General features: G+C 38.5%; 3 protein-coding genes, 1 long non-coding RNA gene and 9 other non-coding genes across 15 annotated transcripts; 2 read left to right on the forward strand and 11 right to left on the reverse strand.

Moving 5' to 3' along the window:
* The first annotated feature begins 529 nt into the window (after positions 1 to 529).
* On the forward strand, positions 530 to 4,927 carry nsrp1 (nuclear speckle splicing regulatory protein 1). Its single transcript, XM_054626136.1, has 7 exons — positions 530 to 632; positions 1,647 to 1,731; positions 1,958 to 2,014; positions 2,147 to 2,275; positions 2,538 to 2,745; positions 2,949 to 3,051; positions 3,160 to 4,927. Exons 1-7 carry the CDS (start codon positions 613 to 615, stop codon positions 4,022 to 4,024), a joined length of 1,467 nt encoding a protein of 488 aa, XP_054482111.1. The 5' UTR covers positions 530 to 612; the 3' UTR covers positions 4,025 to 4,927.
* Positions 4,928 to 5,166: 239 nt separating this feature from the next.
* LOC129114076 (calpain-9-like) lies at positions 5,167 to 11,471 on the reverse strand. Its single transcript, XM_054626592.1, has 21 exons — positions 11,232 to 11,471; positions 10,958 to 11,045; positions 10,736 to 10,851; positions 10,508 to 10,641; positions 10,100 to 10,292; positions 9,949 to 10,023; positions 9,751 to 9,836; positions 9,585 to 9,656; positions 8,735 to 8,892; positions 8,455 to 8,612; positions 8,267 to 8,278; positions 7,944 to 8,146; positions 7,268 to 7,334; positions 7,090 to 7,173; positions 6,946 to 7,003; positions 6,764 to 6,819; positions 6,522 to 6,590; positions 6,274 to 6,352; positions 6,043 to 6,156; positions 5,704 to 5,756; positions 5,167 to 5,193 (listed from the first exon to the last, which is right to left on the reverse strand). Exons 1-21 carry the CDS (start codon positions 11,469 to 11,471, stop codon positions 5,167 to 5,169), a joined length of 2,142 nt encoding a protein of 713 aa, XP_054482567.1.
* A 5,274-nt stretch (positions 11,472 to 16,745) lies between these two features.
* On the reverse strand, positions 16,746 to 20,717 carry LOC129113634 (uncharacterized). 3 transcript variants are annotated; one of them, XR_008532398.1, is made up of 12 exons: positions 20,463 to 20,717; positions 20,132 to 20,205; positions 19,885 to 19,927; positions 19,570 to 19,662; positions 19,259 to 19,351; positions 18,966 to 19,045; positions 18,691 to 18,739; positions 18,389 to 18,481; positions 18,122 to 18,186; positions 17,442 to 17,494; positions 17,204 to 17,250; positions 16,746 to 16,982 (listed from the first exon to the last, which is right to left on the reverse strand). It is a non-coding gene; the product is annotated as an uncharacterized LOC129113634 (long non-coding RNA). The 3 variants fall into 3 exon arrangements; XR_008532400.1 differs by lacking the exon at positions 18,966 to 19,045; XR_008532399.1 differs by lacking the exon at positions 18,691 to 18,739.
* LOC129114091 (small nucleolar RNA SNORD65) lies at positions 17,326 to 17,399 on the reverse strand. Its single transcript, XR_008532414.1, has one exon. It is a non-coding gene; the product is annotated as a small nucleolar RNA SNORD65 (small nucleolar RNA).
* On the reverse strand, positions 17,586 to 17,663 carry LOC129114088 (small nucleolar RNA SNORD49). Its single transcript, XR_008532411.1, has one exon. It is a non-coding gene; the product is annotated as a small nucleolar RNA SNORD49 (small nucleolar RNA).
* LOC129114092 (small nucleolar RNA SNORD65) lies at positions 18,268 to 18,341 on the reverse strand. Its single transcript, XR_008532415.1, has one exon. It is a non-coding gene; the product is annotated as a small nucleolar RNA SNORD65 (small nucleolar RNA).
* Positions 18,569 to 18,642, reverse strand: LOC129114093 (small nucleolar RNA SNORD65). Its single transcript, XR_008532416.1, has one exon. It is a non-coding gene; the product is annotated as a small nucleolar RNA SNORD65 (small nucleolar RNA).
* On the reverse strand, positions 18,846 to 18,918 carry LOC129114097 (small nucleolar RNA SNORD65). The gene has a single exon (XR_008532419.1). It is a non-coding gene; the product is annotated as a small nucleolar RNA SNORD65 (small nucleolar RNA).
* Positions 19,138 to 19,211, reverse strand: LOC129114095 (small nucleolar RNA SNORD65). The gene has a single exon (XR_008532417.1). It is a non-coding gene; the product is annotated as a small nucleolar RNA SNORD65 (small nucleolar RNA).
* LOC129114096 (small nucleolar RNA SNORD65) lies at positions 19,450 to 19,523 on the reverse strand. Its single transcript, XR_008532418.1, has one exon. It is a non-coding gene; the product is annotated as a small nucleolar RNA SNORD65 (small nucleolar RNA).
* LOC129114090 (small nucleolar RNA SNORD65) lies at positions 19,751 to 19,824 on the reverse strand. Its single transcript, XR_008532413.1, has one exon. It is a non-coding gene; the product is annotated as a small nucleolar RNA SNORD65 (small nucleolar RNA).
* LOC129114101 (small nucleolar RNA SNORD49) lies at positions 20,017 to 20,088 on the reverse strand. The gene has a single exon (XR_008532422.1). It is a non-coding gene; the product is annotated as a small nucleolar RNA SNORD49 (small nucleolar RNA).
* A 1,166-nt stretch (positions 20,718 to 21,883) lies between the features above and the next one.
* Positions 21,884 to 27,121, forward strand: LOC129113971 (ras-related protein Rab-34-like). The gene is made up of 11 exons (XM_054626463.1): positions 21,884 to 21,983; positions 22,369 to 22,464; positions 22,874 to 22,965; positions 24,143 to 24,208; positions 24,682 to 24,783; positions 25,027 to 25,091; positions 25,212 to 25,263; positions 25,336 to 25,417; positions 25,650 to 25,740; positions 25,869 to 25,976; positions 27,060 to 27,121. Exons 2-11 carry the CDS (start codon positions 22,417 to 22,419, stop codon positions 27,119 to 27,121), a joined length of 768 nt encoding a protein of 255 aa, XP_054482438.1. The 5' UTR covers positions 21,884 to 21,983; positions 22,369 to 22,416.
* The last annotated feature ends 614 nt before the right edge of the window (positions 27,122 to 27,735 follow it).

Genomic DNA, 27,735 nt, shown 5'->3' on the forward strand with positions numbered 1-27,735 from the left:
ATCTTTTGTAAGTCAAAACAATTCCTTTATCGTTGTAATGTTTTATCCATTGAGTCTTTGGTTTTACCATGGTTTTTTTTACCATGGTTTTTTGGCTCTATGGTTTTCAGGGGAACATTCTGGTTACAAGCACAAGGGGCACAGGGGTCTATATTAATGTGCTTTTAATATCGCGATATTGCAAAGAAAAAACAGCAGCCAAAAATATAAATACCTGTCGTGTACACAGCAGAACGTGTCCTGAATAAGTTTGCCATCTGCAAAAAGCTATCTCAGGTTTACTGTAAACTCATGTCTTTGGAACTGGTCTCCATCGCAGTTATCTTGTTATTCTTCAGCAGCAATTAACAACTGGTAGATATTGGCTGGGATAGGTCTTTAAGCTGATATAAATACAGCAAAATGGTGATTATAGAATGTAAAAAATACATGGGTGTCAAGGGGGAAAGTAATGTGCAGATTGTTATGTAACCAACAACATTAAACAACTTAATCTAAATTTAAAAACATTTTTTCTTTCGTTTTGAAATTGTGATTAGTTCATAGATCATATTTGGTTTAATCAAATATTGTGTCGAATCTGTCGTGCTGGTTCACAGTCAGCAGAGCAAGATGGCGGCCCCTACTAAACAGTAAGTTGTAAAAAAGCTAAAGCGATTACGACACTGTGTGATCAGCATTTAAAGACAACTGTTTCACTTGGCCTGGGTTGTAGTTATAGTCATTTATGAGAGCTTAATGTGCTTTATTAGCCGTGGTGTTAACAGCACAGGAGTATTGGTGAAAGCGGTGGATCTCCCCCTGCAGCTGCTGCAGCTAGCGCTACCTGAGCCAGTGAGCCACATGCTAGCGCCATGCTAACCTCGCAATTAAAACAGCCACGTTTGACAACTTTTACAAAACTATGCATCTTTTTTGTAAGATGCATACCTGCCATTTATCTATCAGCGTGTCATTCAATTTATTTAGCTTTTTGCCTCAGCAAAGACAACCAGTCAGAGAGTAACGTTAGTCATTCATGAAGGAAATAAAATGTATCCTAAAGCTATTAACAAACCATCCTATAAACATCGCTGGTCTTGCCACAGGAAAATGGAAAAGTAATAGTTTGCTCTTTGCAAATTGTTGACAAAACGAGTCAAATTATTAGATTCACTTTATTGATACCAGTATTTAAAAGCTATGGGTTTGTTTGTATCTAAAAGCTGCACACAAAATCTCTAATTCTCACTATCCAGACTACATGACACTAAAAACCTGTGCAATACAAATACACTGTGCAATAATAGTTATTCTGTCTGTATATATAATATTTCAGTTATTGTGGATTCTTTACTGTTTTTATTGCTTATTTGCTATTTATAAAAATGTTTTTATTTTTTTACTATGTCTCTTGTTTGCACTATACCCTATGCTGCTGTAATCCTGTAAATGTCCCCGCTGCGGGACTAATAAAGGATTATCTTATCTCTGTGATCCTCAAAATTAAGTATAAGACACCCCACTTTTAGGCCATTTGCTTTAGTATTTGTCAGATGCAAAGCCTTTGCTTTTTTCCCCAGTAGAGATACCCCTTTTCTCAATGAATTACAACTCACATGTGAAGTACAACAGGGTTTACGAAGCTTTGTTTCCTGATTGTCCAGGTACGGGCTGATTTTGTCCCAGAAGAAAGGATTGTCTAAGAGCCTGCAGAAACACTCTGTGTTTGAGGATGACTCAGATGATGAGGTGGGTAAACCTCTGGATTAGTTATAAACGGGACAATATAATTTGTCTCTTGTCATTCACCAATCACTGCATTTGATTTTATGTATTTTTACTTCTATAGAAACTAAAAGATTATCTGTAAAATATATGATAATTTAGAAAACATATATATATATATATATACAGGTATCTGTTTACATTTTGCAGATTTTCTGTCAAAATTTACTGAATGCGTTTTGTTTCTCAGACCACAGTTGGGGAGACTCTGCAGAAAGAAGCTGTCAAAAAGAAGATGATGAAGCAGGTGAGAGCAAGAATTCAAGGACTTTATTTGATTTAATTTCATGTAGTGCTTTAATCAAGTTTACATTTTCTTTTTTCAATCATTCCTCTGTGATTTACATTTCTGTTTTTTTTCCCCGCTCTTGTTCTAAAGACACGTTTGGAAATGCACAAGGCCCTAGAACAGGACAGCACTGTTTATGACTACGATGGTGTGTACGATGACATTCAAAAACAGAGACTTGAGAGCAACAAAAAAATTCTGGGAGGCGCTGACAAAAAGGTAATCTCATTATGTCACCTGTATGGCTGCATTTGTCCACACCAGCATTTCAAAGTGATCTAATGGTTAGAGAGACTGTCCAGCATGTACTAAAATATGTTGGGGCAAGACCCTGATTCCTTGTGCTGTGGTGCTGCTGTTTTGCTGATATTGAGTTCTGACATCCTACTGGTGAGGAAAAAAGCTAAATGTGAGCTTGAACTTCCTCATGAACATGGACATTAATTCATTTTCTTTTTTCATGTGTGTGTTTTTGTTACAGCCAAAGTACATCCACCAATTGATGAGAGCAGTTGAGGACCGAAAGAAAGAACAAGAACGAAGGGAAGAGAGGAAGATCCAGAAGGAAAGAGAGGCAGAAGGAGAGCAGTTTGCAGATAAAGACGCTTACGTTACATCCGCCTACAAGCTAAAACTGCAGGAGCAGAAGGAGGAGCTGGAGAAAGAAAAAAGAGAGGCTGCGATGGAAGGTTAGACCGATAACCTACAACTGTTTTTAGGCTGTAGGCAGAAAGGGTTTTGTCCCAAGTGATATAATGAGACTTTGAACTCCAAAAACAACATATTAATATATTTTAAATTGGATTTGTTAATACCAAAAGACTTAAAAATGTTGTGTTAAAGAGGCAACTTCATATGAAGGTATGTACATTTTTTCTTTTTTTTCAATTAGCGGCTTTGGACGTGAAGAAACAGAAAGATCTGAGCGGCTTCTACCGCCACCTGCTGAATCAGACCGTAGGAGAGGAGGCGATACCAGATGGCTCAGCAAACAAGTCAGTCGTAGCTTTACATTACTTGTTCATCCATAAAGACAACATAACGCACACATTTTAAAACTATTCTGAACCTTTATGTGTATCTCTCTGTTTCCGCTTCCACAGAACTCAAAACTCTAAGGTTTCAAAAGACACAGAGAGGACTTCCCCTGTTCCCTCATCTACGTCCCATGACAATATTCCAAGTTCAGGCAGCGACAGTGAGGAGGGGCATGAGCAGAAGACTGGATTTAGCAAGCTTGGGGCAGGCTCTACACACTCAAAACGCCAATATAGGCAGAGGTCACCTTCATCAGGGAGTGGAGAAGAGAAGGAGAGAGAGAAGGAGAGAGACAGACATAAGAAGAGGCACAGAGATCAAGACAGAGGACGGGACAGAGATCAAGACAGAGGACGGGACAGAGATCAAGACAGAGGACGGGACAGAGATCAAGACAGAGGACGGGACAGAGATCAAGAGAGGGACCGAAACAGGGGAAGGGAACGGGATGACAGACACGGGGGAAGAAGGGACGGAAGGAAAGACAGGGACAGAGGCAGGGACGATGACAGAAGCAGAGCCAAGGACACAGACAGGGAAGACAGGCATGGGAAGAGGGAGAGGAGCCCTAAGGAAAGAGAGAGGGATAAGAATGGGGAAAGAGACAAGAGAAGGAATCACGATGAAGACAAGCGAAAGGACAAAGATCAGGAAGAAGAGAAGGATAGAAAGAAGCAACCAGAGAGCGAGAAGGCAGTAAAGGGAGACGAAAAAGATCCAGAAAAGAAGGAGGCAGTCGGAGAACAGAACACGGAGGAAAAAGATGAACAGAAACAGAAAGACGAGGAGAAAGAGGATGCGGAGGAGAAGGCGAACAAGTTTGCAAAGCGCAGCACGGATCACACTGTTAGTTCGGCGAGAGACAGGTACGTGGCCAGGCAGATAGCCCGCTCGTCATGTAAGACTTATATAGAGAAGGAGGAGGACTGAGCGCTGTGCAGCACAATAAAGAAGACAAGGCTTGTTATTTCATGTCTTTCTTTTACGAAAAATCCCATGAAAATGCCAAAAACCAACACTGAGTTAGTATCTTCTTCTATCAATATCTTCTGACTTCCGTTGCCTGTTAGCCAAGCCCATTGGTAACTGGAGATGTAAATCTTTAAAAAAAACTGACTCTTTTCTAGGATCACTGATTTTTGCAAGCTTTCTTCTAGCAGGAATAAATATAATTATATCGTATGTTATATTACTTTAAGGGATTATTTTCAGCCTTCATTTGATGCTCTAGTGAGTATTTACTGTAATAAAGTATGCAGAATTAACTCAAATAAAGTGTAATTCACATGTTTATTGTTATTAAAGAACATGTCGCCCAGTCTCATAGTGTGGCTCGTTGATGTAATAGTTTTGGTCAATAAAGGTAGCTGTGGCATTGACTACCAAGACAATTCACTGTTGGTTTTAGTCTTTTAGTGGGATCTACTGACGATAAGAATAATATTGATAATATTGCCAACCTTATCCTGTATGCGCTGACTCCACTTAAACACTGCAGTGGACAGATACAAACAGCAGAGTGTGCTGGTTGTCAGTGACAAAAGAGAGAGAGAGCTGGACAATATCATTCTTTTGAACTGGAATTGATGGATTTGGGGTTTATGATTTTGAAATGAGTACACAAACTTGTAAATATGAGTTTTGACAGCGCAACCATCGTAACAATACACACATGAATGAGTGTATAAAGTACATTTTACCTTATTGCAGAATTCAGAGGAAAAGTGGAACAACGTGAGCCAGTGATGGTTGTGGTTGATCACTTTTGTTGAATTATTTTGTATTTTTCCCATGTAGTCAGCGATGAGTTAATAAATCATTTCTGTCCCACAATTTCTTCTGTTGCTTCCTGCTTGTTCAGCCACCTCTTGCTGTTTGATGTTGAAATGTGTACAAGAATTAAGACTTTGATTCCCAATTCAGAAGGTAACAACGTTTATTTCACAGTTTGATAACAGAAACGTGTTACTGCTTTGCAGGTTGTGCACAGGAAGACATTGATTCTATTAATAGCAGCATTTGGTTGCAGGAATCTTCTCATGTGTCTCCTGTGCTCCTGTGTCAGCTTCGGTCTAGTTGTACATGGTGAAGTTGGACCACTGAAACAAAAAAGGCAGTTTGTAGAACTTTGAGTATATTAAATTCTTCAAATAAATTATTTATGCACATATTGGGTTTACAATATTAACTAAGCACTGTACTTCAACTTAATGCTACATTATACTGCTAGAACACTAAATTCCAAAGTGAAATGCTATACTTTTTACTCCACTACATTTAATCGACAGCTTTATTAACAAGCTACTTTAAAGATTTTATGTTTAACATATGAACACATGATGGGCTCATAAAATGCGATGCAACTGCAACAGTAAATGCTAGTTATACATGCGTTGATAACAGTAATGCAGCACTTAAGAGAACTTTTTACTTTTGATACTGAACAAAAATGTTACTAGTAATAGTTACCATTTTAAGAAAATTTGTCAATGCAAAATAATTTGTATTTTTAACAACCTGAATATTTCTGCCATATGTAATATTGTGTGTGTTGCATGTCTTGAGAAAGAAAAAGAACAACATGTGGCATTAAGTGGAAATAGACTTGCCTCATGCCAGGACAAGCGGATCACTCCATCTGATGAATTGTTCTTGAAAAGATCTTTAAAGAAAACAAACGACAAGTGACATATATTGAATGCAACAAGCCTAAAAAGTATTTATTTATAGTTGTTGATTGATAGGGATAAACACTTTATAAGCTGTAATACTTTGCAATGTTCAAATTTGTCATCAAGTGATGTGTATTTGAGTTTTCCAGATTTCTGGATTCAAGGTGGAATCAGTTCTTTAGTCCCCCTGCTCTCTTCATTCTGAACAAAAACAGGCCTCATTTCTCAAAACCGTGAGTTTTTTTAAAAGTGTTTGGTCGTTGCCATGTCACTCACCCGAAGTCTTTTCCATGCGTATCATGAGAGTGATGAAGCTCTCCATGGAGGTGTTTGAAAAGCCTGAATACCGGGCCATCATCAGCCTTACCATGAGGTCGTCTGTGTCAATTCCTGGTGAGAAAGTGACAAGCACCCGAGTTACCATCGTGATTATGAATAATTTTCCCTTTTATTGTATTGCTAGAAGCTTATTATTAAGTTGTAATAATATTTTAAATGGTAAATTGCCTGCAGCCTCAATCGCCTTCTTGAGCTCATATTCAGACAGAGATCCCGCCCCATTCAAATCTGCACGATGAAATTGTTTCTGCAAAAAAGATGAATCTACATTTAGAGACTAAAAAGCACTTTAAACACGTATATCAGATTTTTTTATTATTAACTGCACTTCAGATATAGTAAGTGTTTTGGGGAAATAAATGAATACAAACATGAATTTAAATACATCTTCATCATGCCCATATTTGCTGCATTACCTTGTATTTGTTAATCTTCTCCCAGAGAGTTGAGAACTCAGAGAAGGTCATCGTCATTCGTTGGTTGGTCTTTGCACGTTAAGGATGCCTCATCAGAAAAATATGCAATTTTACAATTTAACTCCTGATCAGAATGTTATGATTTCATTCTGACTTTCTGACATGATAATGTGCTATGAATTGTAGGATCAGAAAAAAAGTCATAACATCGTTAAACATTAAAATCTTTCTTTTAAGGATACATCCACCATAGCTATCATGCTCCTGCAGGTATCCAAACCAATGCCGTACCGAGTGCCTGTTAATGGTACAAACAGATCAATTCAAATCCCGGAAGTAACTCGAGGATTTGGTGTCATGAGTTACAACGAATGAATTAAGATTTTAAATATTATCAAAGCACAAGTGATGTATATCAACTTACCATGAGGGAAGTTGTCATTCAGGAGATACTGGAGCTGTATGGCTTTCAGCTCACCATACTGACAACAGAGAGTGTGATCGATTGAAATCAGAAAACGTAGGAATTGACAAGCAGATGGATGAGCAGACAAAGAAAATTACACACCTGATCAGCATATCTGTTGAACATGGCACGGATGGGATTCCTGTCAGTGGTCTCCTCATTGTCCTTGTCATTGTCGGTTGACGGCTAAAGATGACAAGTTAATGGATTGGACATCAAATTAAGGAACTTGCACTCTAATTTACAGCTGAAGTATGCACTATATTCTTCTAATTCATACCTCAGGAAGAATTAAGTTCTCCTCCTCTTCATGGTCATGATCGTCGTCATCATCTTCATCATGCGGGCTGAATGCATTGGAGAATGCATTTAAAGTCAGACTACTGATAATCTGAGGATTGTTACTCAAGAATTCAAAGACCAAATCAGACAGTTTAACCTTAGTTAGTACTTTGACTTTATGTGTTTCAATTGGTAATTGAATTGCAAACTTTGGGCAGTACAACAAGCTGCAACACAACATCATACCAATTATGCTAATAAAACTAATAATCACTTCATTAAGTTGTTGTGGTGAATGTGTTGGCAAACCAAAGTTAAAACTTGCTTATTGTCCCTAAAGTTAGGTATGAGAGGCATCATAAATCCTATTTCTATGTTAATCCAGTTGTGTTGGCCTAAAAGTAGTAAACAGGAAGCAGCCTCTAAAGTTACCACCATGTTTTCATTTATTTGGTAGAATGGAGACTTGTCCTCATCTTGCCAAAACCCCAAATTCCCCCCAAATATATGGACCTGCCCTCAGCATCCTCAATGATAGTTTTGACTCATGACCCATTGATAACATCACAGCTTCAAATGGTATCAATCATTTTGGCAAGGCATGGTAATATAATCAAATGAGCAATCCTTGTTTTGGTATAAAAGTCAAACATCAAATATCAGTAAGTCCATACCTGATCTTAGCCTCAGCCTTGGTGTAGACGGTGAGAACAAAGTCTGCACTCATGTTGGGTCTCATTGTGCTAGGGACGATCAGATACTCTCCAGGCTCTAGACTGTACGGCTGAATCAAATCCCTTTTATTGGTGTAAATCGTTCTTTTGTCGATGGGCCCATTCTTCTTATAGAAGTCGGGCCTCACACGTCCTTGTGGTGTCTGAAAAGAATATGAACCTTAGTTAATGTAATGATACTGGTTCTTGAGCATTATATTACATTATTCAAGTAATATAAATGTGGACTGCGCTTTCTGTATCTGTGTGATATTTGTTCTTACCCCTGGTTGAATCTGTTGGATGCAAAATTGAAAAAAAGAAAAAGTCATTTTACAGTTTTCAAATCAGCCACAAGTGCTTGTGACAGAAATAGCCTAAACAATGTCATAATTGTTATACTTGCTAATTAGTATTATGTGTTATTTAATCTTTATTTCATATTTAAAGAACCAAAATTCAGGATGCAAACCTTAAAGAGGTTTAGTCCAATCGGGTAGTTATTGATTCTTTTGCGATTCTGTTGCTGAGGTTTCTGCATCAGAGAAAGGAAGATGTTTTTGTCCGACTGCTCCTCCTTGTTTATTTTGGACACCTTCAAGCGATACTGAGGGTTCTTCGCAAAGGAATCTACCGGTGATGACAAACATTAACAATGTCAGAATCTTTTTTTTACACTTTCACACATAAAAGGAAAAAGACACAACAAGCATCATTGCAGTTATAGTTGAAGGTAAAATAATTTGGCTGACCGTAGGAAAAGTTGCCTCCTGCGGATCTCCCTGCCACCCAGCTGCCATCGTAAGTCAAGGATTTCCACTGGCAGGTGAGGTCTCCGTCAATAAAGTTGGGGTTCTCACAGCAGATGAACAATTCTTGGAAATAAAAGCAGAAGTCCTCCAACTCCATCCTTACAGATAAAGATAAACAAAAGAAAAAGGCCAGATGTCAACAACTTAAGCAAATATACTGCATTCTACATCCAAACTAAAGGATGGCCTTTAGTTCTACCGTATATTCATACTTCATCCATGAATGTTTACTCTTGTTCGTTATCAGTTGGAAGCGTAATTTAATTCACTTGAGAAAAAAATTGTTTGCCCCGTTATTGTGAATGAACAAGATTATTAAAAAGCTTTTGTTTTCTGAATGGCGAGACAGCTCAAAATCCCAATAAAAGATCTTATTTACTGTTTTGTTATTTGTCGGTTGACCCTTGCAGTTGTTCAGACCTAAAGCCCATTCTAATCTGCAGGACATTGTGGGGTTTCTTCAGGTCAGGGTGAGTTTTAAAGGTATGAGTTGAGTACCCTGTAACTCAAAGGTACCTTGTGATGATTTGACCACTAGTAGCACTGTTGAGCAATGTTTTTATGACAAGGAAGCTTGTCTCACACTATTCCACTGATCAACAGTTGGTGATGGGAGCAGACCAAGAAATGGAGCAGAATTCAAGCTAGCAACAAAAATGTAAACTGCATTGTTTCAATTAAATCCCAAAATTGGCCTTGCAGTTGTTGATGAGGAAGGAACTACATTCAACACATTTGTTAGACCTCAAAGCTTGGTGAGATGCACTGTTAACAACTTAAGCTTATTTACCAAAACTCTCCATCGTTGCGGTCAGAACATTTTTCCTGATCTTCTGGGCTGACTCTATTCCACATGGTGGACCTTGTCACAAGAGGAAAATAAAATGTATTCTTCAGTGGTGGTGCAGTGAAAGTTTTATTATTGGGCGATTGTCTGATTAATTCACGGAGCTTACTTGTCACTCCACTTTCCGTTCCACTCAGTTTTGCCCCAAGGATTCATGAGTCGCACCAGCTTCACTTTGGAACCGTAATAATTAACCTTAAGATAAAATGATAAATTGACGAATCAGAAGCTAAATCTTGCTGGCAATAAAACTCCTAAGGCTCATATTTTAAGCTTTTTCTTGCCATATACAAAACATGAACTTTACCTCAGTGACTGCTGTGACAGAATAGGCATGTGCATCCACTATACCAGTGTCCTCCACAGTGTTCACCAACTCTCCCTGAAACAGAGAGAACAGTTAAATCCCAGCAGTGACTTTCATTTTTATCTTTTACCTCCAAGATATTTTTTCTCACCCCTTTCTGAGCAGTCCCGCAGCAAATCATCGAGTCGCACCTGGTGGAAATGCCCAGTGCATTCCACAGCTCATCATCATGGCCTACATTGTGGACTTCATGGAGTTGGTAACTTTTGTGCAGGCCTCCACTGAAATCCTTGCAGGCCTCTGATGGCAATCCAGCGCTCAAGTCTGCATATGAACCGCACAATCTGTGGGAGACAGAAAAAAATCTGTAACTGCTGCCTTTGAAGGTTGTTGTCATGGAAACAATTCATTCATGTTGAGAGTTTAGCTAATTCATTCATTCATTCATTCATTTTCCGTAACTGCTTATCCTGTTAAGGGGAGTTTAGCTAATGTAGCACCTTAAGTCTTGAGACCCACTAAAGTATAGTATATGAGTGTGAATGAGTTGGTTTCATACTTGGCATAAGCTTTCTCCAGCAGAGGAGCCCAGAACTCATTTCCACTCTTGGTGCTCACAGACAGCAACTGGTTGTTGAGTGTCGGCAGGTAGTCATCAATGACAACATCCACCCACTTGCCAAACCTCCAGAACTGATACAGAAACGACACGTAAGAATAACAAGTTAGACCAGAGTGTTTTGTGAAAGCATTTTTGTAACACACTCATGTATCATGAATCCTTTACCCTGAAATGAAATATCCCTGCATAATCACTGAAGGTCTGGTCCATAGGTACAACTTGAACGAACAGGCCCTTCTTGAACGTCAGTGATGAAATTGCAGCCAGGAACCAGCAGTTACCTGGTAAATTAAGTGAACAAATCAAGCACTGGCATATAGACCAGATTTCCACCTAAGAAAGGTATTCATGTTTTGTTGTCGTTGGCTGTAAGAGAAGGTTGCCTACCCACAACGCCTTGACTGTAGTCAAATCGTGAGGCTCCTTTGCTACAGAAAACAGGATCACTGCTGTCATTTTGTGCTTTCAAGATGTCCTGGACAATACAAAAAAGGAAAAAAAAAATCAGATGTAGAGACGCATGTATAGACGTTGAAATTGGATAAAAACTGCAAAATTCAAAATGTAAAAATCTGTTTTCCTCTACATCACCGAAATACTTATGTGATCTATAAACTTTGGATTTATACTAGGAAGAAAAAACATATTTAAAGCATTTTACCGCTGGTCGAAGCCACTCCACTTGGGCCATCTGCCGATAGGTCAAACCACGCAGGTCTCCTAGAGATTGGTCGTTTGGTGGGAAGGTGTTGTCCACAAACTGTCTCCTTTTACGGCGGTAGTTATCTTTCAGCTGTGCAAAGTCTTGGTTGTTGAACTTGGCAGGGTTGGAGGGGCTCCCCTCGCTGCCATCTTGGTAACGCAAGTTGATGATAGAGGTGCACTTTCCAGATTCAGACATGATGACAAGAGGCTTCAGACAGACTCTGTGACACAAGAACAAATACAAAAGAGGAGAATAAAGAATGTAATTTAAATGCAAAAGCTGCTGTTTCAGAGATAGATGGAGATAATTACCTGCTAGACGGCTGCAACCAACTTCTGCTTCCTTTCAAGAGAAGAGACTTGGAGGTGTCAGGTCTGGTCTCTGCAGCAGACTATATATTCACAATGTCTTACATAAGGTTGGAATCGAACACACCCCCCAGACGGTAAAGAAAAGCAAATGCCAGAGGGCTTTATGGCTGGTGTTATGAATCATTCCCTTCTACAAAATGTCACCTGACATTCTCACTGTCTCCTGTCTGGAATTCACATATATGTACTGTCTTTGTACTTGTTATTGCTATTGCTTGAATCTTCCTCCAGGCTGGTAAACACTGGAGTAGTGAAAAATAAAAATGTAGAACAAACTTATACAACATTTTTGCCTGTTTAAAGCCTAATGAATGCAAGGAAAAACTAGACGCTGATGCTGTTCCAGACTGTTAAACAAGCATGTCTATGACCCTAGTGACAAGATATTTGAAATAATGATCTGGTTTGTCAAGTTATAGACAGTCAAGTCATGATACTGAATAAAACAATAGTTCTCGGTTTAGGCTCTTTTAGGTTTCTTTACAAGCAAACTACAAATGACAAGTGTACAAAGGAGCAAAAAAACCTTTTAAACTGTAAATTCCTGACATGTCAGCACTTGCACACATGCTGCTATAGGAAATTATAGACTTAAAGCATGCTTTAAGTCTATAATTTAAAGGTGCTATTGACATGGAATTTTCACCAGATGTCGGTAACAACCCAAGTAATCCATACATACAAAGAAAACAAAACAAATAAGTTCAGAAATTAAGTTATGTGTAATAAAACGGAATGACATAGGGAAAAAGTATTGAACACACTGAAATTTATTTAATACTTCGTACAAAAACCTTTGTTGGTAATGACAGCTTCAAGACGCCTCCTGTATGGAGAAACTAGTCGCATGCATTGCTCAGGTTTGATTTTGGCCATTCATCCTTCCTTCAATTATATGAAGTTTGCCAGTGCCATATGCTGAAAAACAGCCCCACCCCATGATGTTCCCACCTCCAAACTTCACTGTTGGTTTGGTGTTTTTGGGGTGATGTGCAGTGCCATTTGACCTCCAAACATGGTGTGTATTATGGCATCCAAAGAGTTCAATTTTGGTCTCATCTGACCAGACTATATTCTCCCAGTATTTCACAGACTTGTCTAAATGTTGTGCAGCAAACTTTAAACGAGCTTCAACATGCTTTTTCTTCAGCAATGGAGTCTTGCGTGGTGAGTGTGCATACAGGCCACGGCGGTTGAGTGCATTACTTATTGTTTTATTTGAAACAATTGTACCTGCTAATTCCAGGTCTTTCTGAAGCTCTCCACAAGTGGTCCTTGGCTCTTGGACAACTCTTCTGATAATTATTTTCACTCCTCTGTCAGAAATCTTGCGAGGAGCACCTGGTCGTGGCCGGTTTATGGTGAAATGATGTTCTTTCCACTTCCAGATTATGGCTCCAACAGTGCTCACTGTACAAGCAAACTACAAATGACAAGCGTACAAAGGAGCAAAAAAACCTTTTAAACTGTAAATTCCTGACATGTCAGCACTTGCACACATGCTGCTATAGGAAATTATAGACTTAAAGCATGCTTTAAGTCTATAATTTAAAGGTGCTATTGACATGGAATTTTCACCAGATGTCGGTAACAACCCAAGTAATCCATACATACAAAGAAAACAAAACAAATAAGTTCAGAAATTAAGTTATGTGTAATAAAACGGAATGACATAGGGAAAAAGTATTGAACACACTGAAATTTATTTAATACTTCGTACAAAAACCTTTGTTGGTAATGACAGCTTCAAGACGCCTCCTGTATGGAGAAACTAGTCGCATGCATTGCTCAGGTTTGATTTTGGCCATTCATCCTTCCTTCAATTATATGAAGTTTGCCAGTGCCATATGCTGAAAAACAGCCCCACCCCATGATGTTCCCACCTCCAAACTTCACTGTTGGTATGGTGTTTTTGGGGTGATGTGCAGTGCAGTTCCCTATGTCATTCCGTTTTATTACACATAACTTAATTTCTGAACTTATTTGTTTTGTTTTCTTTGTATGTATGGATTACTTGGGTTGTTACCGACATCTGGTGAAAATTTCATGTCAATAGCAACTTTAGAAATATATTTACTGAGAAAAATGGTGACGTGTTCAATACTTATTTTACCTGCTGTATAATGAAGACTTTAATAATAATAATAATAATAATCAATCCTTTATTAGTCCCACAATGGGGAAATTATTTCTCTGCATTTAACCCATCCCGGAGGAGCAGTGGGCTGCAATGAAGCGCCCGGGGAATTTAATAGCAGAAAGCAGTAATGTGGAAATGATGCCGGTGTTTTGAAGGAATTTGGATTACTAAACATAATGCAATAACAGTTAGGACATTATGTTCTGTTGTTTATAATCAGCTATAATGTCATGCAATAGTTAAAACTGGTTAGAGCAGCTTTCACATGCTACATTGGTTCAAACCGGTTCTGCTTTCCTCTGAGTTCCCCTGTCAGTCACTCTTTTGTTTGTTATTTGAGTTTGCAGTGCACACGAAAGGAAAGACGTTAAAACAAGACATAAAGTAAATAATATTACGGTAATATACTTGTGATTTGATTTCCCTTTATGTTGAACTTATCCTTATTGTTTCATTTAAGCCATGACAACACCTTACAAGGAATGGTTGATGGTTGCATGTTATATAACACAGTATTCCATGTTTGCTCACATCACTGGGTAGTGCAACATGATATGTTGATGGTGATCATATGTGACAAGATCTACATTCTCTGCCCCCAGAATGGGTCTTTGTTCTTAACTAAACTATTTCCTGAAGTATGTGGACACTTTTTCTAAATAGTGGGTTTGTTTTGCCTCAGCCATACCTAACAGGTCTTCCGACAAATATAGAATTTGGGACTGTGTGAAACCCCTGAAGGCTTCAGGTATCTCCAGCAATTATGTTTCTTGAAGAACCACAAACCCTGGAATAAAAAATAAATGGGTACCATTGAATGTAGGAGTGTATACGAATTGTTTTTTCTTTTCTCTGCCAAAGAGGTTATATCGTTGACTCTGCAAACTATTTCATGTACAAATATACAATTCTGTGAACTTATTCCATTGTGAACTAGTGTAAACTTTATAGCGTGATACGACAGGCTTACCATCAAGGCCTAATAAGATTGGTGATGCAACTGCAAACAAGACGTCAGCTTCAGACGGAGATTGCATTCTCTTAGTTGGTCTCTAACGCCACAGGCACCAAAATATACTGCTTTACAACTCAATTGTCCCCTACGAGAACTCTGGATATTCGGTGGCAAGATGCAACCAAAACTGTAAAAATGAAGAGCTCTCAGGGGATAGAACGACAAGGTTGTTCTGCTCCTCTGAGGTTAGCCCAAGAAAATATAACATGGACTTTTGCTCAACTCCAGAGACCCTAAATCTCCTTGGAAAATACATCCACTGTTGCAGTCTAGATGAGGCTTTCAAAATGGGTTGTGGCTGAGTGTAGTGTCAATATGAACCCCCAAAGTACTTTTAATAACATACCTGGTTGATGGAATAATTGTAAATAGCCTCTGATCACCCACTAAAACAACATCTCCTCAGTCTTCTTCAAATTAAACACAAGATGATTACTGTCACAAAGTTCTCTCTATTTCAGTGGTAAAATGTCTCTGTGTGTTGGGCCCAGGACGGCTGTATCATCTGAAGAGATAGCTATTATGTTTTCACAGTGGAGGGACCCTGAGGGGCACCATTGATGATTAGTCTGGGCTAAGAGAGGGTATTGTTGACCCCAACATACTGGGTACGATTGGTTAAACTAATACCCAGCACAGTATGCAGTGTGCGTACATTCTACCAGACTAAGTAAAATATTTCTCCAGCAGAGGGGCCCATAACTCTTTTCAAGACCTGGAGGAAACTGACAGCTTCTTTATTACATTTAGCAACTGTTAAGCAACACATCAATCCATTTTCCAAATCTCAAATCCTTCAACATAATAAATGAGTCGTTATCAGCACAAAGTTATATAAATACTTCCATCTTGAAAGCATATTTCAAATATAAATCAAAATGATCCACTGAGGGATTGACACACCATCGACTCAACCCCATGTTGTCCCCTATCGATCTCCTCTCAGCAGTCTGTCCTCTCTATCTGATGAAGGTAAAATGGGCTAAGAAATAATGTGTAAAAAAAAAAAAAAAAAAAAGATCCATTGATGAATGTTTGGGCTGTAAGTTTACTGATAGACAAGAAAAGACGACTTTACCTTGAAGTCAAATTACCCAGCGTAGTTATCCTTGAGACTTTTAGAGGATAAGGCACTACTTGGGTGAACACTCTAATAGATAAAGACAAACGGAGCACAAAACATCGTCAGAGAATTGAACTAATCCCAAAACCTTCACTGGAAGGCTCAGCCCAGCTTTTACAGTGAATAACATTGTAGAAGTTTGTATAGTCAAACTATGAAGTCCTGTCCACAACAAATCAGGGTTATGGTCCTGTTAAAAGTCAGACTGGAATATTTTTTTTCTAAACACCATACCAGATAAGACAACTGTTTCAACAGCTTTGGTCCAAACTGAATTAAAACTACATAAACATAATATAGCATCAGGTGTCAGGTACAGTGTGGGACCCAATTCTTCAAACACAATTACAAGTTCAAAATTCCAAAAGACACCAACATCTAGGGGGGGTAAATGCAATTCTGCCACAGTTTACAGACCTTTGCAGCATCTGAAATGGTAAATGATTGTTTAAGTCAGAGAACCCTGTTCTGAGACAAAGTTCATTTTGTGCAGACAAAACCTGAAGTTGCTAATTTGCCCACCTAAACCTCTAACAGTTTAGATAGGTCTACATCTTAGGATAGGTTCCTCATGCAATAGATTAGATTCACTTTGATTAGGCTGCTATCAGGGATAGTAAAAACAAGGCACCAAGAAAAGACAAAACCTGCCTAACTTTGCACTCATTTTCAATGAGCCGTCCTTTGAAGCTGAGAAAAAAAAAATAATCCATCCCATTAGTCTACCTACAACTAACCCTGACTTTCTGGTCCCTAAAATGTGTATTAACAAAAACAATGCCATGCAGATGCACCTATTTAATAGTTTTATTGTCCTGCATCTTTCTGAAGGTTTGGAGACATCTCACAATTGAAGGTTTCATCTTCTGAATTTATACATTTTTAAACTCACATTTACTTTTGACAGTATAAGCGCAACAAAAAGCACCATTCATTTCAGTTTTCAGGATGTTTTGACACTTTATTGACAGTCAAGTCTGATTTTGACACAGCGAGATGTTTTTCCAAATAAACAAGTTGACATTCATCTTCAGAAAGTGCCCACAGGTCTGGTCATCTGAGGAAGAGAAGGGGCAGATTAGTATTGTAAAATATACTAAAAAGACTTTTAATACACAGCTTAGACCTTAAGTCACCACTGAACACACTGGTTGTCTATGCCATCTATAATGTTACAAGCACCATTCAAACTCTAGTCTTTTGTCTGATCATGCTGCAAAATATATTTTTCTACAGATTATACATAATTATTATAAACGAATCAGATGGATGTCTCACCACATTTAGCTTGCAGGCAGAGTTGATGCAGCCACGAGGTTCCAATTCTGAGGGATAAGAAAGAGAAACTTGAGTCCACAAATTATTTGCTGCCAGTGTACCGTGTAATGCCGCCATTAAGTGTTCAGAAAACCGAGAGTCACCACTAAACAATCTGCCGGTAATTCCAGCTGTTTCAGTTTAGAGTTCATCATAACAATGGACAAAAGCAATTTGTGTAAAACAGATTCGTATCTACCTTCAAATTCACTTGACTGTAGATTTCAGGGGACAGCACACTTCAACTGACACCTGTTAAAAAAAAAGAAAAAAGACATACACATTGTAAAACAGGAATAGGCAAAAAATTCAAACACACGATCTACAAGTATAGCTTTAAAAGACTCAGAAAAGTGGATCAGAGACAATCGTCAGTTGTCGCATCGGACGGCACTTCCTATTCCAGGTTTTCATCACTGACAAAGCTACACAGGGTTTGTTTACCCCTTTACAAGTTTTTCCAAATAATTATTTGCACAACATGAGCCAAAGCACTTACAATCTAACCCACAGTCTTGACCATCATTTGTCCAAAATTTGATCAAAGTTGGCTTTGTTCTAAGCCAGGAACAACATGACTAATTGACTCACTGATTTCGCTTTAAGTATTGTGATTTCTATATAGTGGGGGGATTAGGATTAATCTGATGTATGCAGCAACTTGACAGGTTAATGTCAACTCTAAACAGAGTTCAGTTTGCTGCAAATCATGTCAATTATCAAATCAATTGTGTTTTTCAGTTTGTGGTGGGTTCTCTGCTAATAATGCAGAACAGGCTCATGTAATCCAAATGCTCAAATCAACCATGTTTGAGTTTTTTGTACCAAGGTGAACCTGAAGGCTAACTTTATTTTAAAGACACAGTAAAATAAACTTACAAGGTCCATCTCAAGGTCAATCCATAGATGCTTCCTGGAAGATTAGTCACAGTAACTGGGCCAACCTTGAGTAAAGAGGACAAAAGTCAAAAAAGGTGAATACTAGCACCGATCAAGTCTATTCAAAGAGATGTTTTTGCACATTTGTTCAGAAAACCGAGAGTCACCACTAAACAATCTGCCGGTAATTCCAGCTGTTTCAGTTTAGAGTTCATCACAACAGGAGCAACTAGTTGCAATATTTTACCAGTGACAAAGAATATTCACCTGCACAACCTGGATCTTTAGTCATCCGGTTTAGTTGGGCAAGTATGCAGAATGACAATTTCACATCTTCTGGCAGCTCACAAGTCTTTTCATCTACAGAAGGGGGAAAAAAAATAAATGTATTTGTTACTGACATTAAGTCTATTTTTAGTTCAAAGTTAGAGAACTGCACCTTCTAATGTTCAGAAAACCGAGAGTCACCACTAAACAATCTGCCGGTAATTCCAGCTGTTTCAGTTTAGAGTTCATCACAACAGGAGCAACTACTTGCAATTTTTCCCCCACTGACAAAGAATATTCACCTGCACAACAGCAATTTCACATCTTCTAGCAGCTCACAAGTCTTTTCATCTACAGAAAGGGGAAAAAAAAAAAAAAAGAGTCAAGGTTACAATTTGTAAGTGACATTAAGTCAATTCATTTTTAGTCTAAAAACGACAGAACTGCACCTTCCAATGTTCAGAAAACCGAGAGTCACCACTAACAATCTGCCGGTAATTCCAGCTGTTTCAGTTTAGAGTTCATCACAACAGGAGCAACTAGTTGCAATATTTCACAGCTGACAAAGAATATTCACCTGCACAGATAATTAGTCATCTGGTTTAGTTGGGCGAGTATGCAGAATGGCAATTTCACATCTTCTGGCAGTCTTTTCACCTACAGAAGGGGAGGGGGAAATATCAATGTTATTTGTTACCGACATTAAGTCTATATTTTTAGATCAAAGTTAGAGAACTGCACCTTCTAATGTTCAGAAAACCGAGAGTCACCACTAAACAATCTGCCGGTAATTCCAGCTGTTTCAGTTTAGAGTTCATCACAACAGGAGCAACTAGTTGCAATATTTTACCAGTGACAAAGAATATTCACCTGCACAACCTGGATCTTTAGTCATCTGGTTTAGTTGGGCAAGTATGCAGAATTGCAAATTCACATCTTCTGGCAGCTCACAAGTCTTTTCATCTACAGAAGGAAAAAAAATAATCAAAAAAACAATGTTATTTGTTACTGACATCAAGTCTATATTTGTAGTTCAAAGTTAGAGAACTGCACCTTCTAATGTTCAGAAAACCGAGAGTCACCACTAAACAATCTGCCGGTAATTCCAGCTGTTTCAGTTTGGAGTTCATCACAACAGGAGCAACTAGTTGCAATATTTTAACCACTGAAAGAATATTCACCTGCACAACCTGGATCTTTAGTCATCTGGTTTAGTTGGGCAAGTATGCAGAATGGCAATTTCACATCTTCTGGCAGCTCACAAGTCTTTTCATCTACAGAAGGGGGGGGGAAACAATGTTATTTGTTACTGATATTAAGTCTATATTTTTAGTTCAAAGTTAGAGAAATGCATCTTCTAATGTTCAGAAAACCGAGAGTCACCACTAAACAATCTGCCGGTAATTCCAGCTGTTTCAGTTTGGAGTTCATCACTACACTTAATGGATACAGCACAATTTACACAAGAAAAAAAAAAAAAAAAACATTAAACCAACCTCAGTTGTGACTTGACATCTTGAATGGTCCGTTCTGACATACCTTCAAAAAAATATAAAAATAAATAATGAACTCCCATTGACAATTTGTTTGATCATCACCAGTGAATATTAATGGCAGTTTGAGACTCAGAACAGTGAGAATGAAACATCGTCAGTTGTCGCATCGGACGGCACTTCCTATTCACAGTTTTCATCACTGACAACTGCATTAAGACATAAATGAGTTTCCTTCACTGTAACTGACCTCGTAGAGACACCAGGGGAGGCCATGTTTCGCCTGTACAACCTGATGTAAAGAACCTCCAGCCTGAAGTCAACCTATTGGGGGGAAAAAATTCAATCAATATTAGACACATATGTACAACACTTCAGAAGCCTGCGTTTGATTTGGGGTTACACTAAAAGGCCTCGTTTCTAAAGTCACTGGTAGTGTTCTCTTAAGGTGTCATGACAAAGCAACAGGGATTCAGTTTGACCACATTGTTATAATGCAATTAAAATATTAGACCATATAATGTGGACAAACTTTGGATCAAATGCTTAAAAGTAGGGCTGGGAAAAAATAAAATTCTCACTTGTCCACCATCCTGTCCATGTTTCGGTCTTCCCCACGTGGCTGCTTTTGGGCCCGTCGGGACGATAGTTTGTCTGGCAGATATCTCACTTCAACTACAGCCTCACCCTGCGGCTCCTGCTCCACTGTGTTGCTGTTGTTGGGTCGGTCAGTAGTGAGGCCTTCTATCCACTAACCACTTTAACAGGTCAAATGAAGACCGTGGAGGAAGACGCACACACTCGGCCAACAGACGATTCTGAAAGAGACAGCAGCGACGCGTTGGCGAACTATTTAAACCCCTAATGTCGCAGGAATAAAACGTCACATGCGCTTTATTTTTGGCGCGAATCAACCGACTGGAAGGCGCTCTGTCGCCCTCTGCTGTAGCGGAGTGTAAACGTCACGACACCAGACCGTGTTTTTAGGACACATTTTCTCTTGTGTGTGAAAGTAATTTAAGTCAAATTTAAATACTTAATATTAGCCACTATATTTAAGCGTAGGAGTATAGACAAATGCTACAATATCGTTTACTTCACTACAATTATATATTGTGCGAATGAATTAGTTTGTTTGGAGATTAAGATCAGGATCTTTTTTTAAAACGAATAATACAGTAATTTATTAGTTAAAATTAGATCTATCTGTTCAATTATTAGAACATAAATGGTAATATTATAGAATGTTATACAATGTTTTTATTTATTTAAAAATGTATAGGGCATTTAACTGAACGTGTGTTTAACTATAAGGCTACTATGTTACAGCTATGGGCTGGTATTTTTTTATCGTCACCTGGGCTTTGTTACATTCTATTTTTGTGTTTTACTTTTTATTGATTTTCTGTTGGTAATATGTTCATTGGTCCTGCTGCTCAAATCTCTGCATATATATATATATATATATATATATATATATATATATATAGTCACGTGCTATGTATGATAATGGAATAGCCTACCATGCAATAATAATTTGTTTCTGTAAGTAAAAAATAATTACGATTTCAATATATTGAAACCACATAAACTGGACACATACTTGGTAAACTTAAATATTTTAAATCAGACACAAACCCAATGTTTACAGTCACTAAGGTTACAGTGATAGTTCAATAAATTAGTAGAGAGGGACAATAAGACTTATTGACTTTATGTTGTGTTTATATTCATGTGTCTCAAAGATACCTAAATAAATTATTTCTTACCTCCCGCCGTTCATCCCCTTTTGGCAACTGAACAAAATAATTGAAACAGCAACATGTTATTTAAGTTACATCTAAGTTGCATAAACGAATCTATTTATCAGCAACTTAAGTCGGAATACCACGTGGCCACACGATGGCGCTGTTTCACAGTTTATTGGCTGGTTTCCCCACTTATTACATGGAGCGTCTCATTAATTGCATGTCTGGAGTCCGTCAGTCTGGAGACTCGGTTCGTTGCTGTGAGCCTCATTTGATTCGGGATTTAATTTCTCGACAGACTTTGGATACCACATCACATCTGTCCTCCTGCATTTCATCACCCAGAAGTTTCAGGTAAAGTTGTAAAACTTACTTAAACCTGTTTTTAGATTGTTTTTGGTTTTTTTGCTCCATCTTTTATCTGTAAACACAATTATTACACACCTTCCTTAAATCTTGACCTACAAATGGTCCAATGAGAATTGTCACGTTAGAAAAAAAACCAAACACAATTTGATCCAACTGGATTTGATGATGTTAGTTCACTGCAAACTGTGTCTGATACTCTTACAGTTTGCATATATTTAACATATTATCTTACTGTTAATTGCTCTATTTTAAGAAAACTGTGAAGACCTTAACTATCCTCTGCTAGTTTTGTGGAAGGAGTAGTGACAAAAAATAAAGTTAAGTGTGTGTGTCTTCTTGAAGTGTTTGAAAAGTGTGTGTTTGCTGTCAGTGAGAGTGTCAGTTTGAAGGTGTACGCGCATTGATCCACTGCAGGAGCATGTTGCCCCCTGTGAAGAAGGACCGGGTCATTACTCAGCTCCCAAATGTTAGTAACACACACTCACTCACACATGCCTTGTTATACAATTACAACTAACAGTGTTACAGCTGATGATGACGTCATTTAGAGTCTTAAATGCTGCTCTTTGTTGCTCTGAAAAAGGACGGCTGCAAATTTGGAAAATGTTGTTGTCCTCACAAAAACCTGTTGCTCCAGTCTTGGTGATATTTGAGTTGCAATTAAGATATAGAAATGCCTCTTTTCATTGCTATATGAAAAGTTGATACTTTGGAAATACAAAAAAAATACATAGGCAAAGGAATGATGGGATGAATCAAGTTAGTAACATTGCAACTTCCCTGCTTTTTGTACCTTCCCTCCACTTTTTCCTTGACTTTCTATTGTACATTTTTCAATTCATTTCTTTCCCTTTCCTCTCCCACTTTCTTTAAAGTGTTTTAGTCCGAATGCAGCACTGCATACCAAAGATGGCTTCCACCCAAATGTGAAGGCCGCATGCCAGTTACAGAGGAAAGACACAGTGAGGTAAAGTCACAGAGGGGTGAACCAGACAGCACACCGGCCGCCCTTCCTGCTACTATAAACACTGTGATGTCTCTGAATTCAATGAATTAGTTCGGGCATGGCCCTTTAGGTCATGCTGTATCTGCTGAGTCAGCTGACCGCCGTTGACCTCCCCCTTCACATCTGACTGCATTGATCTGATTTAGAGTACAAGGCCAGTGACACAATTTGAAAAAGTCCATATCTCAATACTTCCCCTACTCTCTCTGTGACAAGTGTACATTTTGACAAACTAGCCACAAATATAATGTTTTGTATTGAAAAATAAACCTTATCAAATTGCTAAATCAGCCGGGCACTGCAGTTTTTATTAAACGTTACTCGAACAGGAGAATATGTGCGTTTGTTGGGGACTGTTTTCCACAGAGGAGTGATACACATTTAGTATGAAAACAGAGCTATTCTCTCTCTTTTTCTCTGATAATACAATTTGTGCAGAAATCATTGTGCTTCATACTTAAAATAAATTGTTTTATGACTTTTAATATATATATATATATATTAAAAATAAATGTTAAATGTTGGTAAGATAGATCTAGAGCAAAACTGCCTTTAAGTTCAGAAAGCTAACTTTCGGTACATTAGCTAATTGAAAAGATCCAGCAGAGTTCAGCCCAAGTCTGTGCTATGCTTTTTAAGTTTTAAATACATGTTGAAGAACAGCATAAAATGTACCCCTAAAAAGCATTCAGCCATTTTCACACTATTAATTATGTGTGTTAGGATAGATATTCTATGTTGCTATGGCAACGCCTCATGTCGACTGCAATGTGTTCTGGGTTTAATATGACTGTTGTTGTGAGTAGAGTAAAGGGACCGCAACTGTTATACCGCAATGTGTTATACAACCCTGTGTAATAGAATGATAAATAAATTAAACTTGTAGGTTGTAAACCAAAGCATTCAAACAGCCGGTAGATTTGACCCCGTTTTTGGTTTTAGCTATACAACGACCCCTGGAGTTCCAGTGTTAAGGGCTTCATGCTTTAAGTCTGTTCAGGATCAAATTTAAGAATATCTAAAGTTAAAGGGGGCTGTTAGGCCAAACAGGCAGTTCAATAATGTCTGCATGTTAATGATCATGTTGCTGTGTGTTTCATGATATGTACATGATACATAATATTTTTTCTGTTGCCAGCTTTAATATGGCGAAGGTCATCGTAGTGGGAGATGTTGCAGTTGGGAAGACGTGTCTGATCAGCAGGTAGGAGGGGGCGTGAATGGTTAGATCAATTACAGGATTGGCTGTCTTTAGATTTTAAGTCTGATTTGAATAATGACTGTATTACTTGTGAAGTGTTTCCTCTTCAGTTGTATGTAGCAGCAGTGCTTTTGGGCATCATTCAAATTTTGTTTCCACAAAATTATGGTTGAACCTAATTGTATTTCAACTTGAGGTTGTAATTCTACAAATTTTTTTTCATTTTGGATGACTAAAATCATTACAGGTCCATGCATACTTTGCCTTTATTCATTTCACATTTCATAGAAGTGCTGGAAATCTACCTGCCACAATGGAAACACTTGTAAACGTAGAAAACTTTATGATTATTGTTATTATTAATAAAAAGAATAAAAAGAATAATAATACTAAGAAGAAAAAGAAACATTTATGACATTTTTCTAGACAGGTCAGAAATGTTTCTCTCTCTTTCACTGTTCCCTTGTTCCTTTAAGGTTTCGTAAGGGTGCGTTTGATAAGAACTACAAAGCAACCATAGGAGTGGATTTTGAGATGGAGCGTTTCGAGGTGCTCGGTGTTCCCTACAGCTTACAGCTGTGAGTATGTCGCCACACCACAGACACACACAGATGCTGCCTGACCACGACTTAAATTGGAGGCCTTACATTATTAATTTACATTCCTCTGTGTTAGCTTTGGTCATGCATGCAAGTGCACATGTGTAGAATTAGTGCAATTTAAAGGGGGGCAGCATCCCACAGCTCTTCTCTCTCTTCTTCCCTTCTTCTGCACCCAATATCTCAACAATCACCATCAAAGCTGCTTCTGATCTCTTTCAGGTGGGACACTGCAGGTCAGGAGCGCTTCAAATGCATCGCTTCAACATATTACAGAGGAGCACAAGGTGAATGTAGCTCAGTCTCCGAAGTACAGTGTTACATGTCTCCCCGTTATCTAACTTGAATGAACAGTGTCCTCTCACACACAATCACCCTCTCATTGTTTATACTGTTTGTCTCTCCAGCCATTATAGTGGTGTTTGACTTGAGCAGTGTGAGCTCTTTAGAACACGCCAGGTAAGGAATTATTATCTAATTATTGTAGCATTAAGATTCAATTTGAAGTCTAATAACTGTCTGTCTGTGTAGGCAGTGGCTGGAGGACGCCATGAAGGAAAATGACCCGTCCAGTGTTTTACTGTTCCTTGTCGGCACGAAGAAAGACCTCAGTGTGGGTGAAATTGATCAAAAATGCGTCAGTTAATTGATTTCTTGTCGATCGACAGAAACTAAACCCACAACAATTTTGAAGCAAAACAGTAAATTCTCACATTTGAGAACCAGAAACCATCAAATGGTTAGTTTAGTTTATGATCAGCGTATTTCTATACTGACCAATGGCCTGAAGCTTCATCACTTTCGTCCACCGCTCCGTTCACATTGCCTTTTATTTCACTCCTCAGTCTCCTGATCAGTTGCTTCAGGTTGAGCAGGAAGCCATCAGACTCTCTGAGGAGATCAAAGCAGAGTACTGGGCTGTGTCTGCCAAGTCAGGTGGGCGTCAATCACATAATAACATGAACAAATCCCCATCAGTCAAAATCGCTACATGCTTCTTATCTGTTGCTTTATTCTCTTTTTTGTCTCACTAAACTCTTACCTCCATCTCTTCATTGTTCCAGGAGACTGTGTCAGAGATTTCTTCTTCCGTGTGGCCTCACTGACCTTTGAGGCCAATGTTTTGTCCGATATCGAGAGAAGTGGCTCGAGGCACGTTGGTGACATTATCAGTGAGTCAGTTTGCTCAATTAAGTCTCATTAGTAAGAATGCAGCATCACAATTTCAACTATTTCTTTGATTTATTTAATAATTAATTAGTTCCATAATTGAAAATCAGTTTTTCTCATGACATGTGAACCCAAGCATTGCTTCAGCCTGTTCTGTATCTCTGGCATGTCTGAAGTTGGGATCAGAAAATGAAGAGGACAAGACAGATGTTATTAAGACTGTCCTCAACCCCAAAAATCTTTCTCATAGGAAAACTCATAAGACTGTATAGACTAATCGGATAGGTGATTTAATCGACAGATCTGTAAAACTGAGTATCTCCACAAAGAATCATGCGATTGCACCACTTTATATTTTGGGTTTACCGGGGATGTAATCACAAGTTTCTCGTAAATAAGTCATTCGACAATGAAAAGGTTTCCAAAATGAATAATTGACTAAAGAAATCATAGTTGACTAAGACCGAAACGACTTGTTAATGGATTTCAGATTATTGCAGAAAATAAGCTCTGTGGCTAACAAACATTTAAAAAAGAATCTTTCTGGATTCCAGGACTCATTCCTGCAGCTCTCTGTGTGAAACCACACCAGGGTCACGTATCACATCACATGCATCTGTTTGCAGATGCACGAGTCAAACAAGACAGGGACAATACAAACCCTCCATAGTGCTACTAGTGACGCAATGACTGCTTGCAATTTCTTATCAAAGATTATAAAGTTTAGAGCAGTTTAATCACAAAGGGATTTGTCTTCTCAGATTGTTTGCTGTGAAGGGTTTTAGACATAAAGGTACCTTTATATCAAAAGAGAAAAAAAAAAAAAGACTTCTTCCTTTCTTATCCCTTTATTAATTTTGCATCCTCCGGGTGCAGTGTGGCTCATTTAATGTTTTTTAAAGTTTTTTGACAATGTAAGTCTTCGGTTCAGTTCATTGGTGGCTGTGATCTTTTCCTGGGATTTGCTGACATTAAGAAATACAAATATTATTGCCCGGCGTATCATTCAAACCCTTCCTACTGAAGCTCACGTTGTTCATCTGAATGCCAAGAATGCAAAAGTTGTTTGTATTTGCTTCCCACAGGGCTCACAGACAGCACAGAGGCCAATCACAAACCAAACAGGAGGAAATCCAACTGCTGCTGATGAAAGAGAATGGCCGCTTGGACGCACTGAGCTGACCGCGGAGCAACACAAAATGTTTAAATGTAAAGGGGAAAATCCAAGTCAGCGCGCTCAGTGTGGATGTCATGAATAGATCCTGTCAATACATTACATTACAGTCATTTAGCAGACGCTTTTATCCAAAGCGACTTACAGGAAGTGTATTCAACATAGGTATTCAAGAGAACTACTAGTCACCAGAAGTCATAAGTGCATCTCCTTTCTTAAACAAGCATCTAAAAGCATAAGCCAGAGCAAAAGTACAGTGCAGAGGCAGATTACTACGAAAACAATAATTGCAACAGACTAATCCGAATATAGTAAGTGCTACAAACTACTACGAATAGGATAAGTGCAGTAAACAAATACAAATTCAATAAGTGCAGCGAACTGATACGAATACAGTAAGTGCAACAACTAATACGAGTGCCATAAGTGCTACGAGGAAGGCTCCGGGTAGTACTTCCTGAAGAGGTGAGTTTTCAGCCTGCGCCTAAAGATGGGCAGTGACTCTGCTGTCCTGACGTCGGTGGGGAGTTCATTCCACCACTGAGGGGCCAGGACAGAAAAAAGCTGTGACCGGGTGGATCGGCCGC

Source organism: Anoplopoma fimbria, chromosome 24 (genome assembly GCF_027596085.1).
Source record: "Anoplopoma fimbria isolate UVic2021 breed Golden Eagle Sablefish chromosome 24, Afim_UVic_2022, whole genome shotgun sequence".
NCBI lineage: Eukaryota > Metazoa > Chordata > Actinopteri > Perciformes > Anoplopomatidae > Anoplopoma > Anoplopoma fimbria.

Bases quoted from the DNA above. Each gene is read 5' to 3' on its own strand.
- nsrp1 (XM_054626136.1), top strand. From the start codon at position 613: ATGGCGGCCCCTACTAAACA. The intron at 2,015-2,146 runs GTGAGAGCAAGA...CTTGTTCTAAAG, and splicing joins AAAAGAAGATGATGAAGCAG to ACACGTTTGGAAATGCACAA. The intron at 3,052-3,159 runs GTCAGTCGTAGC...CCGCTTCCACAG, and splicing joins CCAGATGGCTCAGCAAACAA to AACTCAAAACTCTAAGGTTT.
- LOC129114076 (XM_054626592.1), bottom strand. From the start codon at position 11,471: ATGTCTGAATCTGGAAAGTGCACCTCTATCATCAACTTGCGTTACCAA. The intron at 11,046-11,231 runs GTAAAATGCTTT...TGTATTGTCCAG, and splicing joins TGGAGTGGCTTCGACCAGCG to GACATCTTGAAAGCACAAAA. The intron at 5,757-6,042 runs GTGAGTGACATG...TTTTCTTTAAAG, and splicing joins ACGCATGGAAAAGACTTCGG to ATCTTTTCAAGAACAATTCA.
- LOC129113971 (XM_054626463.1), top strand. From the start codon at position 22,417: ATGTTGCCCCCTGTGAAGAAGGACCGGGTCATTACTCAGCTCCCAAAT. The intron at 25,092-25,211 runs GTGAATGTAGCT...TTGTCTCTCCAG, and splicing joins ATATTACAGAGGAGCACAAG to CCATTATAGTGGTGTTTGAC. The intron at 25,264-25,335 runs GTAAGGAATTAT...CTGTCTGTGTAG, and splicing joins AGCTCTTTAGAACACGCCAG to GCAGTGGCTGGAGGACGCCA.